The 21,544-nt window shown below is 30.6% G+C and overlaps 1 protein-coding gene across 2 annotated transcripts in view; it reads right to left on the bottom strand.

Annotated features, from left to right (window-relative positions):
- The window catches only part of LOC142325021 (uncharacterized), a 91,225-nt gene that overhangs the window by 7,523 nt on the left and 62,158 nt on the right, over window positions 1–21,544 (bottom strand). For both annotated transcript variants that reach the window (XM_075366270.1, XM_075366271.1), the window contains 5 exons: window positions 14,950–15,237; window positions 13,072–13,272; window positions 11,178–11,332; window positions 10,865–10,973; window positions 230–307 (listed from right to left, as the gene is read on the bottom strand). In XM_075366270.1, the coding sequence (XP_075222385.1) occupies window positions 230–307; window positions 10,865–10,973; window positions 11,178–11,332; window positions 13,072–13,272; window positions 14,950–15,237 (831 nt within the window). The remainder of the gene's footprint in view (window positions 1–229; window positions 308–10,864; window positions 10,974–11,177; window positions 11,333–13,071; window positions 13,273–14,949; window positions 15,238–21,544) is intronic.

The following is a 21,544-nucleotide window of genomic DNA, read 5'->3' as shown; positions in this document are numbered from 1 at the left end:
CTTAAATTTGTCCAAGTCCATAAATAAAAAATTTAAAAAAAGAAGAAATTCATCATAATATTTTTCAAAATTATAACTTCTATGAAAGAATATTTCAGACGTGAATACTAGTATTCAAATCCATAAGCCTCTATAAACAAACCTGTGTTTTTCTACAATAAATTGTAAACTTACATTTAATACTCTAGTACAGTCTTACAAGTATTAAGTATACTTTACGAACATTTACCTGTAATAATTCTCTTATATCTGCTTTAGCAGCAACCATTTTATCTTTGATATACTCTTTAAATTCTCTTTCACATTTCTGAAAAGAAAAATTAGAAATTAAATTATTGTCATTTAATAATAATAATAATAATAATTTTATTTATTTTGTTTTTTGTGCAACAGAACAGCTTTACAAAGCCTTCATATGTTGCACAGCATTACATTAAAATATATACAATAGTTACAATATCTATAAACAGTTATAAGTAACAATTCATATATAAGTTGAAAATACAATATTTAAATACATAAATATTGGAATACAATAATAATAATAAATTATAAATTTACAACAATGGAAATAATAATTAAAGTTTAAGTCACAATTTACAAAAAGTTTACAAAATACATTAATTTCGTTCAAGAAACGAACTTGCGGCAAGAAAATCAGACCATCGCCTTTACCATCTTATAAAGCAATAGCAAATTTACATATATATGTTGATAAATGCAAGTTATGAGTCTGTGCATAATTATAAAATAATATTAATAAAATGGCCCAAAACAATTTTAATAACAATAACTGATATCTATCACATTATCCAGTAATAATAACTACAATTATAAAGAATAACCATTTAGTATTTTACAATTAAAAAAAAAAAAAAAAAAAAAAAAAAAAAAAAAAACAATTCAGAATTTATAATATACATAATCAGAACATAATTTTATAATATATTTAAAACAGTAAGAATTACAAAGTAATACAAAAGAATAAAACCAGAGCAGTAAATAATTTCTATAAGCAGAAACTAATTCTGAATAAAACTATTTTTTTAGTATAAAGTTAAAATATTATTTCGGAAGGTGAATTAAAAGGAAAAGGTTAATAGTTAGACAAAGAAATAAGAATGAAAATGGATACAAATACACACACACACATATATATATATATATATGCTTATACACCATCTAGCATAACCTAGTCAGTGTTACCAACTATTGCTCGATATATGTCATCAACAGATGAACGAGAAAAAAGATCTAATAGATCAGCGAAACTATTTGCCAGACCAAATCTTAATACTGGAGAACACTCAGAAACTCGTCTAATGAAGTAGGGCCTAAAGCTCCTGAAGTTCCGAAATGGCACCCACAATTGTAATTCACAACATTCCGGCAAGGTACCATGGAGGAGATCTGCAGCAAACTTCAAATCGAAAGCAGTTTGCCGATCTTCCAGTTTCTCTAGCTTCAAATCTCAGTTTCTTCTGGATGCTTTCAATCATATTGTTAGTGAAACCACGATCCCTGTTCCAAATAACCGTACAATACTCAGCAAGAAGACGAACAAGTGTTTTATACAGCAATAGCCATGTGCTTATCAATGCGACGACAAAGCCATCTCACAACACCCAAATTTCTTCTTGTCAATGAGGTGATGGCCTCAATATGACGTATAAAGGAAAGCTTCGTGTCAAAAAGAACCCCTAGGTCCTTTATCTCCTCAACTCGCTCAATTCGAGAGTTGTCTAAGAAATAAACATGACGAGACCAATTCATCTTTCTTGTGAAAGTCATCACCTTCGTCTTTTCAAGATTCAAAGGAAGACTGTTCTCAACAGACCACAACCAAGCCTCGTTCAACACTTTCTGCAGTAGCAGAAAGATCCGATTTCTTCGGATCTGCATCCGAAGAAATCCTCCTATAGATCTTTATGTCATCAGCAAACATTAGAACAGAACAACTAATACACTCCATAATGTCATTGATGAAAATCAAAAAAAGGAGTGGACCAAGGTTCGATCCTTGAGGAACACCAGAACCAATTTGAAATTCACCAGACGTGGAGCCACCAAAACGCACTCTGAAGCAACGGTCCGTAAGGTAACAAGCGGTCCACTTAACCAGCGAAGAGGGAAAACCCATTTTTTCCATTTTATTCAATAGAAGATTATGTGGAACCGTATCAAAAGCTTTCTGGAAGTCCAGGTATACTACATCTATCTGTCCCTGGCCTTCTACTGCTGGACCTACGGTATTCAGAAGGGTACAAAGGTTCGAGGTAGTTGACCTACCCAATAAAAATCCATGCTGCTCCACAGCAACATTAGGTTCGATGTATGATCGGAAGACCTCACAGAGCAAAATCTCAAATACCTTCGGCAACACTCCTAACACAGAAATGGGACGAAAGTTCTTGATATTGGAATCATTCTCCTTTTTAGGTATGGGGGTATAACCCTAGCTTTTATCCATGTTATGGGAAAATACCCAATCCTCAAACTTAAATTGAATAAATCGGCCAGTATGGGAGACAAAATAGCAGATAATTCTTTTATAATAAAAGGTGGCATGTTATCGATCCCAGCTACTGATTTTCCATTAAGACGATTAATGGCTCTGGAGACGTCATCAGCCGAAAAAAAACAGGAATGGGTGGCTCCATCATATCAACATCTGAGACGACATATTGCCCAGCAACAGCAGGTTGACAAACAGACTGGAAGTATTCACCAATCTTTCGACTGATAATTTGATCATCAGTACATAAACGATCATCCACCATCACAGCCGCAACAGAATTTTCCGGTGTCCTATTGTTACAAACGTACTTCCAGAATCTTTTAGGTTGATACCTTAAATAACTTTCAATCAAAATGCTGTGTCTTTGCCTGTCGCGTTTTAACAACTGTTTCGATTTGGCTCTCAACCTTTTAAATTCGTCGTAATAGACGGAAAGACCATATTTTTTTGTGAGATGCATGGGCCTTACTTGAGATTAAATCTCTAGAGAACCAAGTTGGGTAACCCCTCAATTTCGGTCGCCTTTGTGGAATATTGTCTTGAATACACTCCGTTAAAGTCTCATTCAGTCCATCAACAGCATCGTCAATATTATCAAAATTATCTATGTTAAAATTTTCCCAACGGAACTGGTGGCAGAGACCCAAGTAGTCCCCTGCAGGAAAATAGAAAAGGGACTTAACCTCTTGTCTACAATATGGTATATTATCAATAGACAACGAGAACGGAGGGTGAAATCTATCTTTATTTAGTATCTCTAGACAATGTTCATCGAGGATACGATGCTGGAGATTCGTGATGACTAAGTCTAAAGTGTTACCATCACATTGTCGAATTTGCTCCAAATACATCAAATCTAAAAATTCAAATAGAGCAGCAGCCTTTAGCTTCTCATAGAATGTGGCGTTGGAGGTGCACCTATCCAGCCAACTAATACCCGCCAAGTTGAAATCGCCAATCATTAAAAAGTTGTTAGATAACGCTTCAACCTTACTCTGAAATTCCTCCAAGTAGGACCTAAACAAGATAGCAGGAAATTGGGGAGGAAAGTAGTGAGTTCCTATTAACAGAGAAGGTCTACCTTTTTGACATATTTTGACCCAAACACATTCGTTGGTTAATTCAAGGTCATATCTACGTACCACCTGGAAGGTACATTTTACTGCCAGTAACACTCCGCCGCCGCGCTCAACAACGCCAGGAAAATATTTCTTGTCTGCCCTGAAGACAAAGTATTCCTGTAGAAACAGGTCCCTGTCCAGATGTGTATCTCCAAGCCAGGTCTCAGAAAAAGCAACGACGTCATAGTAGTTATCTGCTACCGCCTCAAAACAATCCTCCATCTTGGTTCTAAGGCCATGAACATTCTGGTAGTATACCTTAAGCCCCATTTTTAATAGATGATGCACCATCCCCGGATGCTTTGTTGGTATCCAATAAGAGGTCTTTCGGAGAACCATAGAACGGAGAAATAAGCACTCCATCGGGCCAAGAGTCTGCGAAGTTCACAGTGGCAAAGTCAATTTTATTGACCAGCACATAGAAGGAGTTGTAAGAAGGATGCTTCGTCGTTAGCTGCCTAACTTCAACCAATCTAAGACCAAGTCCTTCAACAATACCACGCACTACATCCGACGTCACCGAGGTATGGAAGCGGGAAACGAACAATGCCTTCTTCTTTGCCGCAACAAGAACGGGTTTAGCTCCATTTTTGCCAAAGATAACCTTTTTGGATGAATTCCTAGGCGCTGAAGTTTTCGGTTTTATTCCATCGAGCTTGTCTTTATGAACCCTTGATCTTTTCCTGACAACCTTGCTCCAAGTCTCCTCATCGTCAACTTTGGAAGAGGCAACCACCTGTTGAGAGAGGAACACTCTCAGCCTCAACCAACTGTGTGACCTCAGGAACATTAACAATCTTCTGCGTAGGATTCTTTGTAACCACTGCAGGAACCCTGGGCACAACCGGCTCAGGTCCCTTTCCTCTACCGCCGTGTCGTCGGCTACCTTGACGGCAATCACCATGACCGACGTCACTAGTAGAAAGTGACAAAGACATAGCTTTAGTCAGGCGCTGTACCTCATTTTTAAGGGCAACATTCTCCTTATGAACAGCGATCATCTCCTGTCTCAGGGCAGAAACCTCACCAATCAGCGAATCTGCAAAACTAGACAACCTTAATTGAAGGAGTTCATCCATGCTACGCAAACTTAAATCACCCCTATTAATGCTATTAGCAACCTTGTCTTCTCCATCAAATACTTCATCATCAGAATTATCTGAGTTAATTACCTGTGAACCTCTAACAGGAGTATTTTCATTTACAGTAATTCTTTTTGAGGAGCAATCCCGACATTTGTAGGCCTTACTATCTTGATAAAATTTAACATCTTCATTAGTCAGGGTCTTAGACGTCAATAAACACTTAATATGGTGCCTCTCATTACAATTTCTGCACTTCAGATTACTTTGTCTGCCAAAGAACGGCTGATGACAAAGGCGGCAAATATCCTTACTGGATGGCATACTGAAGGGGTAACTAGTCGTGGTTTTTTGAATTAATTAATTAATTATTATTAATAATAATAAAATAAGAATTATAATGATAAAATAATAATAATAAAAATAGTAATTATATATATATATATATATATATAAAATATATCAATTAAAATAATATTAATTAATAATAACAGTACAGTTTATCCTCGGATGATATGAAGGAAGAAAATAATTAATATTATTAATAATAATAATATGTAATAGTATAAACAAGTCAGTTGATCGATTCACAAACGAGTCACACTATCTTGCTGTCAAATCTGGCGGACGCACTTAGGTTAACCTATAAAAATGTTTGTCAACGTGGTAAGTTCCCGTCTAAACTGGCGGAAGTTGTAAGCCTAGATTAACCAACAATTCCTCAACCACTGCATTTCACAATAAATGACTAAAAATTAACAAAACAATGTCCATAACATTAAACAGTTCAACTATGTAATTTGATATAATAATTTATGACCACCATCATAGACAACGTCCTCCAGTAAAACAGTTTATAATTTACCTGGACCAGATTTTAATGTTGCCAGATTTAATGTTTAACGTGGTCTTCATCACAAACTTTAGTTTGTTAAAAAAACGGTGTTTTACAAAAGAATTTGCTAAAATAAATACTCACAGATATAAGTAAATATTTCTTGTAACACATTTACACAAATTTATTACCGACGTATATAGAAAAACCACTTATACACAACTTAACAGTCTGAGTTCAAAAATGGCATGACTTCTAGCTGCCATAATCAATAATATTCAATAATAATAAAGGTACAAACCAAATAAAACCATAAAATATTGCCAAGTAATATATTCTTGGATACCAAACTAAAAATAAAAACAAGAAATGAAAAATAATTTCCAAAATTATCAAGAAAAAGAAAATAATTATCATCACTGAAGATAAGCAGTGTCACAAAAATCAACTTAAACACTCCTAAGGGTGACAATATCCTCAATTAATGTAAGTTTCATCAGAAAAAGCTTTATTAGAATTAAACCAAATGGTAAATAACTAACTACACAGAGTGTCCTGGAACTTTTATAACCTATTCTACTCATGAAAATAATGGGGAAAAAAATAAATAAATATACATCCTAAAATGCTTCGTTTGCGATTTATTGCTAGTGAAAGATTTCGCTTCGATTTCAGCTACCATACTGAAATGAGTCGTACTGAAATTTTTAGGACATTAATGAAGGAGTACAATTAGTGATTTCTTATGGTCTGTCATAAGACAACCTTATGAACATTTGTTATCATGTTTGGCAAATCATTTGTAGGTGGTACGAATACCACCTACAAACTACTACTAGGTATTCACTACCTAGTATTGAACCTGTTTCCCAAAGACTGCAAAAGGTCATGCTAATTGTTTTGGGATCTGAAATTTTGCAATTTGGAAAACATATTTGATATTCTAGTGTAGAAGCTGTAGCAACAACATTACACGCGCGTGCGCACACACACAAAATGAATTCCATATCAGTGTATGCCTGTTTTTATAAGTATGCCATTACTTCTACAGCAAACTGATCATGTTCAAACTAAAATTCACAGAAAACCTTCATTAAAAATACAGTTCGCTTAATGACTTTATCGGGTAGTTCACACTACCTCGTAAAGTACCTTACAGAATAATTTAAGCACTAATACAGTATTTTGCTTTATTGATCAACTGTTATTTTTATTGCCAATTTTAAAGTAATCATTTTTCAAATAATTTACTGTATTTCTGTCATTAAGAAAAAAAATTATTATATAAGTAATTTTTATTTATTTATTTTTATTTTACAATTGTGTAATTTCCAGTTTTTTTTTTTTAACAGCAATATTTAAGTCAGTAATCTTGTGTCTTACAAATTTTTCACACCACCAAAAAAGAATTTGGGTTTTGTTTACGTTGAATAAATTTTTTTTTCTAACAAATGTTGTAATATATAGTTTCTACTAAAATTCAAATTTTTCTTAGTTTTATTCAACCTTTCTAATACAACCTTGTTCAGAATTAAATCCTCTGGAAGTTTTGTTAAAACGTTTTATGTGTTTATTACCTACTTAATAAAGTTATTGTATGTCAAACATAAAAAGCAGAGTAATTTACCCTAATTTATTGGTTTTCATGCCAGACTTCTCCAAAACTACTGCAGCTACGGTTCTGGGATCTATTTTATTCGATTTTTCAGATCAAAAACCATAAGAAATCAATAATTCTACTCCTTAATTAACATCCTAAAAATGTCAGTACAACCTCATTCAGCAGAATGAGATTTTGCTTGTAGCTGAATCCAAGCAAAATCTTTCACTAGCCATAAAATTATAAATGAAGCATTTTAGGACATACATTTATATGAAATTTTTCCATTATTTTCACAAGTAGAATAGGTTATAAAAGTCCCAGAAGAAATTCATGATACTCTGTATACAGCCTAGCATACAACTATTTGATGACCACTACACAGAATCTTTGCTCTTTCATTACAGAATTTAAGATTATTCAACACATTTAAATTATCATAATGAAACTACTGTGAAAATCTTGACATCTATATGTCTGATTTGTGTTGCAATTGCAACATTTAGAATTGCTCTACCCAAAATTCAAAGAATTCCTACTTTTATAATTCAAATAATTTCTACAATAATACTGATAAGATAACTGATAAGATAATTCTTCAGAACGACAACATTTTTAGGAGATATTTTAATTTCTTAAAAGTTGCATACAACAAAGTAGGTTGTTCTAAGTCCTTAAAACATCCTAAAAAAGGGGCAAAAATAAAAAAAAGATGTTGTTCCATGTCTGTGACAAAAGCTTTAATTTTGAAAGCATTTTATCTTGCAAAAGTCAAAAGTTGAGATTCAAAGATCCACTTCCATTATTAGAAGTTCTAATTTAAAAACCCAATGAATTGGAAAACACAGAAGTATATTTCAAGTCTTATTATTTATAGGCCGATATTCACTAACATAAATTTACTTTCAGCATCTGAATTGTAAAGTTTCATATCAGGAAGGTTCCAGCTTCCAGACATCCACCAAAAGTAATTGTTAACTTGTCTACATTTTCCAAATTTAGACACACACACACACACACACACACACACACACACACACACACACACACACACACACACACACATACACACACACATACACACACACACACACACACACACACACACACACACACACACACACACATAAATATCTAAAAAATCTCCATCCAGTTTTTTTGAGTTCCTTAGGTGTCAAAATGTCAAGATTTGGTGACAACTGCAAATGCCCAAATTGGACCAATTACAATCTTTTCCCTTCTACAGCTATAGCACTAGAAGGGAAAGTAAAGGCAAAAGAATGCAAGAAAACAAAAATGATTTAGGAAAATACATGTGAAGCAACTATTTGCAGATACTTGAAAATGCCAATTCAGAAAAGAAACAATTCAGAAACTATGAATCACAAAATTTGCTTAACAGCAAGTCTTTTATGTACAAAAACATAATACATTAACAAAAAGATTAAACAGCATATATAAACATATAAAGGAAGAAAAGTAAAACTCCAATACTAAAATCTGGTTCTTCACCTAGCAATGCTTTGAAAAATATCATCCTAACTAAATATAAATAAGGTAAATAGAAACATAAAACAACAAACATTTCATCAGAATAAAATACAAAAAATTGTAAGAGTAAGAATAAAAGATAAGACACAAATCAACACACAGTCACTCACACATTTCACTAGTATGCATACAATATAAACAACAGGTAGGAACAATGCAAAGACAATGCAGTGACAGTGACTTCTTCCTTAGTTTTGAGCAAATCCCAAATCAACACACAGTCACTCACTCATTTCACTAATATGCATACAATATAAACAACAGGTAGGAACAATGCAAAGACAATGCAGCGACAGTGACAGAGAGCGATCATGATAACCCATTGTTGCTGTGCGGAGCACTGACCTTGGCCAGAATAACCTGACCTTGACCACGATAAGCGCCATTCTATTAAGAAAAGTATTTTCTTCAACACAGACAGCAAACAAACCTAAACCTAACCTAACCTCAGGCTAACAGTCACAGCGCATTGTGTTAGGATGACCTCCGTTTAATCAGAAAGTACCGAATATTCAATAAGTTTCTTGCACAAAAATGAACATCATGGTAATTAAACGTAATGCAGATAAGAAATAAAAATTAACTAAAGCAAAATTTAAAAATAATTGGCTCACACCTAAGATTGCTTAAAAATGTCTCATAAAAACTGGCCTACATTATTTTGCAAAGGAAACAAAAAACAATATTAATAACTTGGTTTGCATAAAAATGCTAAGAAACAGATTTCAATTTAACAAAAAATTAAGATCACAACTTAAAAGGAAAACTAAAATCAGATAAGTAATACAGATAAGAAAACTAGAACAGCTTATCTAAAATCAGATAAGTAATACAGATAAGAAAACTAGAACAGGTTATTTTGTACAAAACAAACGTTATTAACATTTACTGGAAAAACATTTTGTCACTATTATTCTAATGTACACCAAAAAATTAAAAATGTAATAATAATATGAGGTCTCTCATTCATATGTATTACGATGTATGTATAAAATGCAGGGCAACTTTTCTTCAGTACCTTTAAGGTCCTAATGGTTTGCCCTTTTCTAAAAGTTTAATTCTGGCAGCTATCTGTTCTTCTTCTAACAAGGTTGTAGCTCTCAACTTTATCCATTCTTCCTCCAGTTTTTATACTTTCTGAATTTTCAAACCTCTATTCTGTTATTGAAAGGGGTATTTTATTTTTTCTACAAGACACTCTTCTTCATATCATCTTCTAGAGTTTCTCACTACAGTGAGCATTTTTTTTGGTAATGAAAACAATCTCCTAACTCCCAGCATCTTAAACTGCATAAAACATTTCCGTTGATAAATTATTGTATCTTCATGCAAATTCTCCACAAGAAGAGATTTATTCATGGAAAAGCCACCTTCAACTGTTGCATTTCCATATGAAAAAATTAGGCATAGTTTTACTACTTCCCACAGGTCCACATATTTTGGATTTTTTCTAAAAGAGATGAAAAGATTTATCCAACTTCCTCTTAGCTTTCAATTCTTTACTGTCATCATCATCAGTATCGGGTGAAAATATTTTAAACTCTGGACTCAGAGCTTAAGCATCCATGCTTAGCAAAGAGTATGTTTCTTAGCTTTTTCAGCTATATTTTCAGTAAATCTATTAGCTTCATAAAATGCTGCCAATAAGCATTTCATGTTCAAGCTCATGAAAGATCACAGCTGGATCTAATGATGATAGACCCCTCACAACTTTATATTTTAAAGGACACTTCGTTCAACAAGCTGAAATGAGTTTCAAATTATGGTACTCTTTATGAAACCTAAATTCATCACTTTCTGATGTTTTTATTTCTTTAAGATATTTAGTAGTTTGAAATCCAACATCAATTTTCTTTAATTCAAATAAATTTTTTAAGTCAGTAACATCAATTGAAGTAAGTTTTGAAGTACTTGCAGCAGCTATATTACTTAGATTTAATTATATGGCTAAGAAGAGTTTCTAGTAGATCTTTCATCATGCTAATTATACAAGCAATTAAAACATCACACAGTCTGTAATCTTAAAAACATTCTAGTCTGAATTATTCATGTCAAGTCAGTAAGTCTGTAATGACCTATTTATTACTATTTAACAGTAATAATAAATATTTTTAATATTACTATTATAAACAAACATTAAAAAAAATACAAACTTACCCTATCACTAGAAGAAAATTTGCTGTAACGAGGATCATCTTTTATTAATTTACGAACTTCTTTCCAGGAACTAGACAAAGTTACATCTGGGGTCTCATTTAATAATTCCCTAAAATCAAAAACAATGACTTGAGAATAAATTCATCTTGATAAAACCATACAGTAAATATAACTTTAATGAAATAAAAATAAATATGCACATTATATAATAAAATTTTTATATATTTAATCATTGTTAACAAAACTTTCATAATCGTATAAAAATTGTTGATAAAACTATCCTAATAAAAAACTGAAAAATATTGAAATGTACCTGAATTTTTCTTTCTTCTTTTTTGCTAGCTGTTCAATATGATCATTAAACAACTTCTCTTTTTCATCACGGTCTAACAATTCAGCCAATTCCCATCTATGATCCTTACGAAGTTGTCTTTTTGCTTCTCTCCATGCTAACTCAGAGTTACGCACCTAGCAGAAGATAAATTATTCAGTATTACTAGCACAAAACTTAGGCATCATTTTAAAAAAAAATACAAAATCGGAAAACTAAATTTGCATTCAAATCAAATCTTTTTAACATTTGATATTTAGTCTGATTTTAGTCACCGATTCATAAAATAAAAGATATTTTAAAAGCAAAACATCAACCAACATAATTTAAATACTTTTTTCTGACTTTCCTTAATATTTTTATTCCAGTTGCTGCTGCTATTGTAGCTATTATACATTGTAAGACAGAAATACTGAAACAATGAATATTATTATTTTATATTAATCATTCATTATAAATGATGACTGTAGGATTTAATTTTATTCTACACATTGTAAAAATGTCAGAATTCTTTCAAAAGAAGATTACTTCATATCGAGTAATAATTCTGTGAATAATTTCAGTACTTGTTTTATGTTTACTAATTTTTGAATTTTCATACCTACTTCATTGATATTACATAGGTGTAACATTATAATAGGAAAAGCAAAAAAGAAAAAATACAGTAACTTTTACTGTATTGAAATTTACTCTTACTGTCAACAAATTGTAGCGCATTCATGGCTCAATCAGGATATTAAGAGACTGACAATTGAAAATGTTTATATAATTACAATTTAGTTTAAAAACATAAGTAAAACAAGACAAATCAATAATAATAATAGTAATAATATTGACAATAGTAATAATAAACAAAAATAGTAATCACAACCACAAAATAATAATAAAAAACAGTGATTACACACAAAACAGAATTAAAGTAATATTCAGGATTTATTTACAGGTAATCAAATACTGAAAACCAGAATTCAGTACCGTTAACAAAGGCAGCAGATTAGCATGACCGCTAATGTTAACTCTTTTAACAACTGGCCTTGTATTAATTAACAACAATAGCACAATTGATAAACAAGTACAAAGTTCTTTCCCTGCAAATACATTTGAGTTCACAAATAAAACTACCCTAACAATTTATGAATGAAATTTGGTACATTATCTTTTTCGCTTATTGTCTAACAGTAACTCACTGAATCACTTCTCATTCCCATGAAATTACTTGTGACATCACCTTCAACATGTCGAACTAACGCACTAGAAATTCACTCCTTCAGCTGACCTCCTTGCAGAATACTCTCGCTTTAAACTCATATAACTCTTCGCTTAGAACTCTCTTGCAGAACTCATCACATAGAACTGATTTCAACTCATCTTCCCTACAGTATTTATACTCCTATCCTTTTGACCTGCAGGACCAGACCCAGTTGAGTGTGAGAACGATCGACCGAGCCCTTTCTTTTTTCCATGCATTCCTCTTCTGGGTCTGGTAACTCTTCCCACATCTGTTTAGGTGTGCCAGTGGGCAGTATTAAAAAGGACGATTATTAAACAGACCTGTTAGCTTTACTTAAAGGATTTCTTTTAGACCCTTTCTGGATACCTCCCATTATAATATTTTTAATTTTTTCTTCATTGGCAGGAAACCATTGCTCAGGTTCATTATACCAATTTTGTTACAATATTAAGTAAATTAATTCATTTTATGTTTCAATAACAAATGTTTATATTCGTAAAAAACAGATTATGGTTTAAAACCAAACAGCCTGATAGAATATAACTTATGCACCTGTAATGCTTACAATAACTAAATGGTTAGCAGCAATCAACTTTTAACAAGATTCAGTCTTATAATATCAGTTAAAAATAGCAGCCGACTTACCAAATCTGCTAACAAAGCATTAAAATGTTGTACAGCTTCATCGTGCTTATGCTGTTCTCGTTCATTGTCTCTATCACGCAAGTGGACTGCCAGAGTTCTTTGCACTTCCTTTTCTCGTTCACGAAGACTAGCTTCTACACGTGCTGCTTTTTCTAGCTCTTTCTGCTCCTTTTCTTGGTCCACATCAGATTCTCCTTCTTGCTGAAAGGCAATGAAATAATTAATGATGTTTAAAACTGACAGATGTTAAAAACTGTAATTCAGATAAATGAACAATTACTTTGATATTATTCTATTTGATTAGGTGTCAGATTTTTTTAGTATTAGACTAGACAATATCACTTATAAACTGAACAATGTCAGTGGAGTAATGATTCATCACAAATCATTTCTACTGATTCCCCTTTACCCTTTAAGGTTTAAGTGATAATTTGTTTATTAGGGATTATTTGTTATTAAATAAAATTTAACAGTATTTTTTTATGACAAAATCATTATGAAGAACTGTAACAAAGTTGTATTATCGGACTGAAAAAAAAAAGTATAAAAAAGTCTAGAATTATTAAACACATTTCAATTCAACAAATAAACAAATTTTAATATACGCAAAGTTTTCTCTCAAGTCAGGGAGGAGTAATTGTCACACTAGAAAAAAAATTTAGTTTTGTAACAGTGATTAAAGCAATTAAACCCCATGTTTTTTTATGATAAACAACCCCAGAATCAATGTCTAAAATAATGTTTTTTAAGACCAAAGTTTATACAATTAAATCTCTGAAAGAATATATAAACTAGACAATACAAGGTATGATTTACCCAGTACCTTTTTTGTAAGTGTGATTGCAACCCAAGAGGCAATATCAAAATCTTGTAATGTAATATAAAATCATTACAACTTTTTTTAATTTATACCAAAAGAAATATTACTTTAATCAGAAACTTTTTCTGTTATACACAACTTTATTTTTCCCTAACATTTTATTAGAAATTCATTTAACAGAAAAGTACTGCTGTATTTTAGTAGCATATGAGTAAAATATTAACAGTTCTTTGAATTCTAAATTCAAATAATACTCTGCATTTATTATTTCACAATATGAACTACAGATTTACATCCAGTTTACAAACGTCAGGAATAAAAGCTGTAAAATTTTCATATTAGCAATTAAAGTTATAATTCTCTCATTTATCTTTCTAGTGCAAAACACAAAAAAATATTATTTCAATGAAAAGGGGGAGAAGTAAGTCACAAGATTAAAAGTTGCAAAAATATTTTTTTTGGTTTGTAATAAAAAATTATACTTCAAAAATGTCTAGCAACTTTCTGAGTCTGAAGTATTTTGTGCTAGTTCTAGGGTAAATTAATTATTGCACTATGGCTAATTAATTGGAATAATGATCTACATAGCTAATAATGAATATTCCTAAAAAGGAAAAGCATATAAAAACCTTAATTACTTCTTATCTAATGAAAATTCCCAATATAGCATAAGAACTGCATAATGACTCATACAAATATAGTAAGAAAAGCAAGCAATCTGAAATAATTTTTCAACCAAGTTTCCATCATAAAAAAATAAAGGTAATAATTATCAGGCCAAACAAACTTGAAATAATCTGTCGCTAAACTTTTAAAATCATAAAATAACTACTTCATTAAACAGCAATAAGAACACCAACAACAGAGACCATTAATAAATATTTGCTATGGGTTTCAATTAAAAAAACATGTGAAACAGACATCAACAGTAGCAATAACTAATTAACAATCTGCAACATTCTGAAAAAACTTTAGTAGTTATAAATTAAGGTTTATCAGTTTTCTGATAGATAATAAACACAATGTGTTATTATTTTTTAAAAAACCAATATACTAACTTCACTTTCTGGTTCTGCCTTAGTCTCTGCTTTATCTTTAGCATTATCAACACTGCTGCGCTGTTCTTTTCTCTCTCTATCTTTACGCTCTCGTTCTTTTTCTTTTTCACGTTTACGTTCTTCTTTTAATACTTTAAGATGTTCACGGAACCAATCTTCACGAAGAGTACTTGAATCGACACACTTATACCGCGGATCGGTATCAATTTTTTTCTTAACATCCTGCCAACGAGAGTGCCGATCTATGTCAGGCTGTTCTCGCAACAATGATATGAAATCACGTTTAACCTGTAAAAAAGTAATAGGCAAACAAAAATTACAACTATTATACATACTGTATCAAGACATATATATTAATGAATATTATATAGAGTAATATTGCAGAGAATCAGGTACCCCAATTATAACAGCAGCTGAAAAATAATTTTATAATAAGATTAAAAACATAACAGATGTTATAAAAAGTTGCAGAATAAATCGGCTATAAAACAGAAAAAAGGAAATAAAAAAAACCACTACACAAAGATGTAATAAATAACAAGTTGTATACATTAATAAAATCAGCATGTTATGATTAAACTTGTATAGGAGAGCTGATGATATACATCACAACAGTATTTTATTTTATTTTAGAACTATAACTGTCAGAATTTAGCAGTTTCAGAGTATTTACATAAGACGTATTACAAACAAATTAGATTAATCATGAGTAGTAGTATAGCCAAACAGAATTATATTACAATCTGTAGGTGATATAAACATGAAAATGTTTATTTAACTATCATAACATCTGTAACAGTAATAGTATCTGTAAGATATTTTGTAATAGTTTCTTAAAAAAAAAAATAATAATAATAATAGATATAATAAAACCGACAGGTATTGTGATGGTTCAAGAAATTTGATGGAGAAAAATGTTAACCAATTCACACTATTGAAATTAAGAAACATAATTATAATAGAAGCAACAGCTGTTAAGCAATTGCCTCTGTATCAATCTGATACAATCATTAAACATTTTTTTTTTAAATGTTAGTTTTTAAATTACACAATTAATAAGTTTTGTAACAATACTATTATATAATATGATGGTTTAATAAAATTTACAATTAAAATAAACCATCATACTAAATATTAAGATTAAAAAAAAAAAACATTGATATATTACAATTTAAAAAATTAATAAATTGTAAAATTAGTGAAAACGGCTTCTATTTACAACAGTTAAATAATTTTCAAATTTATGGTTAATAAATAAATACATATATATATCTATTACACAAGCACAATTAAAAGAAAGAATCCTTACTTTAATTAGATTCATATAAAATCCAGTAACAGATGTAACAATAAATTTTAATAACACCAGCTAATATTTTCCTCCATAAAAATTAATTATACACTTTCTTAAATTTTATGTCAAAATCAACATAAAGGACTATAGTTTTAATAAAATCATATTTTCTTTTTCTTTTGGCTTATCATGACAAAGTCATTAGAGAGACGTACACTCTCATCACAATAATCAAGTTCCTTAGCAATAGTCAAACCCTGGATTCTTTCATTTAGCAACCAGTGACAGTACCGGCTAAGCCACTAAAGCAGCAATTCAATAATTAGCAATTATCACATGTGTTACATAATAAAAAAAAACTAATTAAGCATGTCAAAACTTGTAATGTCTCATCTAATAAAATTGACATGATAAAAAGGTACCACAATGTTTAGAGCTTAACACAGTGAGTGCAAAGCCAAAAAACTAGCATAATTAGATAAAAGTGATGAATAATCAGATTAATATAACTTCATTTTTTTATTTTTTTATTTATTACAATTAACTAAAGAAAAATGAGGTAATAACAATAAAAATGTTAATAATAGTAATATAAAAAACCACAGGCCCAAAAAATAATGTTGATAGATCAAAGCCAACCAGAAATAAACAGAAATCTGAAGCTAGCTAATTGCACTTGTATTAGATTGAAAAAAAAAAAAAGAGACAGAGTAATGCAATGAGCACCATCTATCAAAATCTCATTACCTCATAAGAATAGGACGCAAATATTCTTAAATTCAAGAGAAATATATAACAATCTGTTCAACAGAAATATTTTAAACCTGGAAATTAATAAAGAAGCAAGTCATGCAAACATATATATGATTTTAATTCACATTAACACTACTACTCATGTTAATAAAAGTATTTCACAGCATGAATAAGTCTAAAATAAGTAATTAATAAGGCTGACAATTGCTTACTATTGTTTAAAACAATGTAAATAACAGGTGAAATGTCAAAGTAATGACATTTCACAGTCCCATTTAAAATTTAACTACTAAATTAAATTAACATAAGATACTAAAATCAACAAATATTCTATTTTTAATAATTCAATTGTAATCACAAAAAGAACATCACTGAAGAAACCAGCCAGTCATAAATTAAAGAACATATAAAATAATATACAACTTATGTATTTTTCCTACAAATCTGTAGAAAATTAATATTAAAAAAAAATGAAAACAAATTCAATTTTTTATAGAATAATTCCAAAAAAAATGAACTGACATTATCAAAGTGCACTCAATACACCATTAATTATATACAAAAAATAAAATAAAATTCTTTTCATTCTTATTACCAAAGTAGAAAATACCAATATACAGTAAACTCCCAATTATCCAGGGGTAGTAAATAACCAATGTATACTTAACGTCGCAGGGCTAAAATTATGCTATTTATTTTTAAATTCTTAGAAATAATTTCTTTTTAATAAAAAAAATTACATAAAATGAAAAAATAAAAATATTGCATACATTCTTAACACAGGTTATATGTACAAACTACCCAAATAACTTTTTAAAGATGTATAAAAAGATATTACCTGAAATTGAAATTCTTTTTTAAAAGAAATCCATTGTACTGAATTACATAGTTGAAAATTCGAGCCATTCAATAATTAAACAAACATTTTTTAGTAAAGGAAACACTTAATGCAGGCAATTGAAACTTTAGTTAAGTGTTAGTTGGCAACCTTGTGAAGTGTTAGTCAGCTGTTCAATTAATATTTAGGTAAACAACCTCTTAAGTCTTAGTTACAATGGCATGTACACTCGAAGAACAGCGTTCTGTGATCCAGTTTTTACTTTCAGTGAGTGTATATAACCATCAGAAATATTCTCTTGGATGAAAAAACAATACAGCAGTAGTTGTATGAATCGTGGGAGTTTTTAAAAATGTTTTTACAAAAGTGGAAAAGTAGCCACCGCAAAAGTAGTAGGGCATCCAGTAACAGTGTCAACCTCGGCGTGATTCTCATAATGATTCACTTACCCAAGAAGACCTAAATTTTATTTGACCTGACTTAGATTTGAAGAGCTTACAGTTGAAGAAATTGCTGAAAAATGTTGAGTAAGTATTGGCACAACTCATCCCATCATTCAAAACAAACTGAACTATGACTTGTGGGTTAGAAGCTCCTACCTCATCTTCCTTACATCCCTGATCTTGCCCCTTCAGATTTTTTTATTTGTCTGGTCCGAAGAAAGAAGCTTTGCATGGTATCAAGTTCAACGATATCGAAGAGGTAAAGAAAAAAGTACGAAACTGGCTTCGAGATCAAGGTAAAGAATTCTTCACTGAGCAGATAAGAAGATTCATAAAAAGAGAGGACAAGTGGAGATTACGTAGAAAAGTAGACAAAAAGACTGTATTTATTTAATAAACAATTTTTGCAGCACAATTATTTGTTTGTTTAATTATTGAATTACCCTCGTACTTTTACTGAATATCAAAGAGGATGATGACTTAGATTTGAAGAAGATTATCCCAGTTAATAGAAAGCAATGCACAAACAGCATAATGGCTGGAGCAAACTAATGCAGAAAATGTAACTGGTTTAAATGTGATGAGTGATCCTGGACACAAGGTTAACAAACAGAAGAAGCTACTGCAAAAAAAAGGTCTGGGATGAGGACAAACTACTGAAGTGGAGTGCTGATGAATAGGCAAAGGTCAACCCAATACACCACATGGTTCTGCACTTAGTAATGTAGTATTTTTTAAAACTTTAGAAAGACAGTCTTCTAAGTTAATGTCAGAAGTTTGTTTTTTAACAAGTCTCTACGGGCTACAGTTTCATGAAAATTATAACTGTTACTATTATCATTAAAGTATATTGATGGATTTACAGTTTCATAAAATTTAAAAATCTCAGTTTCTTGTTTTTGGTTTATCACAGATGTATAATATATATATATTTATTTATTTGTTTATGTATATTAGCCATTATGTCTAGCGGAACCTGGACCCTTGTACTGTTCATTATCCTCATGGTTAAGAATAAATAACAATTAAAAGTATTCAGGCTTTATAAAAACCTGAAAAAGATACTAAATTACAAAAAAAAGAATAGTAAATATGGTAACTAAAGCACCCACAACTTTGAAAACAAAAAATTCATAACTTATTTCCATGTCATGGTGGCACAAAATATAATAATGAAGAAAATGGATTAATTTTTATTTTCTTTAATAATTATCTTTAATTCACAACTCACCGACCTTGGGAGTTTGCAAGAACAATTTGACAATCTTTATATATATATTTATTGAAAAATATCTTGGGAGCTAATTGCCATAAGAAAAAGACATGAGAATTCAGTGGCTTGCGATCCGCGTGAGAAGTGAACCATAGTGAACCATAATGAATTATTGATTACTTACACGTTTTAATAATTTTTAATCTTAACATTGCCTATGACACTTCAAATTGCAAGAAACTACATAAGTAGCAATTAGTTTAGAAATTCTAGGATTTTTTGCTATCACGCACGCACAAGCGCGCGCACACATGCATGCACATGCGCGGACACACACACACACATACATACACAATTATAAATTGAATAAACAAACTAAATTTCAATTAAATTTTGCAGATATGTAACTACAAATGAATTGGTTTATATAGTTTATGCTCCCATGTATTCTTACATATTTCATGGAGTATACATTAATTTTCATTATTAGTGGATCCTGTCCCTACTATTAAGACTGGATATTCGGGAGTAAACTGTAATCTATCTATTGCCAAATTAACTTAATTTTAAATAATCTTTAATTTTAAAGAACATAATAGATAACTTAGTACATAAAACTATTTAGCTAAAACACGTAAGCTATCAAGCTGGATATATAATAGAATGCTGCGTTGTGTACAACGCCTGCTCTATGAAAAAAGAAACCAAAATTTCAACAGATTAACTGAGAGTTTTTAATTTTATGATTTTCTGTATCAGGTTTTTATTAGTTACAGAAGTCAATTCAACTGCCATAATGTGTACACTGGTATAATATAGTGCATCTGTAAAAATTAGTCATGAAATAACAATCGTTATTATAATCTTTAAACAGGCAACAAATTTAAATTTAGGTGAAATTTCAGTTATCATAACTGATCTTTCTTTGATAATCAGTTTGAAAACATCACTGGGAATGTCTATAGTTTAGTTAAGTATAATATATTATGAAAACAGCAGTGAAACTACTTACGTAATTATATTTTATAAACTATTTACAACACAATTCAATTCATAAATTGCAGAAAATTATAAAAACTGCCTTGAATTGCAAAAAGTGTATTTGCTAATTTAATTAATGTATTAAGCGATATAAACAGATGCCCTCATTATTTTGCATCAACATAAGATATGCTGATCCCATAAAAATATATTTTAAACATTTTACAAAGCTATGAAATGGGCAAATAAAAGATGTGTTAATTTTCCCTTTATCTGACTGAGAAAGAAATTGGAGCACTATCACAATTTCTTGATCATGGACACCTCTATAGTGCTGCGTAGGCTTTGTATAGTGGCTAATAGTACCATTGGGTACACTAACCAGCTTTTTCTGCTGATGATCATCACACATTTACAGTCCTTCCTTTTTTTTATTTCTTTATCCTCAAAAAAATCATACCAAAATTTTTTAATAAAATAATTATCATAATAGACCATACATGTTTTGAATTCATATACTAAGGACACATAAAAAATTATCATGTTTATTTTTCAGCCATCTCCCACGTGTTAAATAATACCAAATTCTCATAATCACAAACTGTGTTTTTAAAAATACAAGCATCTTCTTTCTTAAACAATTAAAAATCTTACAACAAATAAAAATACAGAACACATCCTTTTTTTGATATTTTTCCCAGTTTTTCCTGGGCTTAAGCAGGGTTTTAATGATTAGATTTTTGTTAACAAAAAAAGGAGATACTTGCTCATGGAATTAATTCCAAATGAAAATAAACACATAAACAATGCAGCAGGAGTCCTGAACAATATAAGCCACTTCCTACAACACACCATTTGAAAACACTGTAGGAACACCCAGACATAAATATTGAATTAATGTCTTGAGTTAAGTTAATGTATAACCCTATACTAATAAAATGAAGTTTGGTTGCATAATTAATAATATCAGTCTGTCAAACCAACTAGAACATATCAATGTTCTATATACAATACGGTTATTAGCATGTTCTTTGAATCACCTTAGTGCACATGTTGATCTACTCGTGTACAAA

This window comes from Lycorma delicatula, chromosome 5, assembly GCF_047948215.1.
Source record: "Lycorma delicatula isolate Av1 chromosome 5, ASM4794821v1, whole genome shotgun sequence".
Classification (NCBI taxonomy): Eukaryota; Metazoa; Arthropoda; class Insecta; order Hemiptera; family Fulgoridae; genus Lycorma; species Lycorma delicatula.
This window is presented reverse-complemented; position numbering and strand designations above follow the sequence as displayed.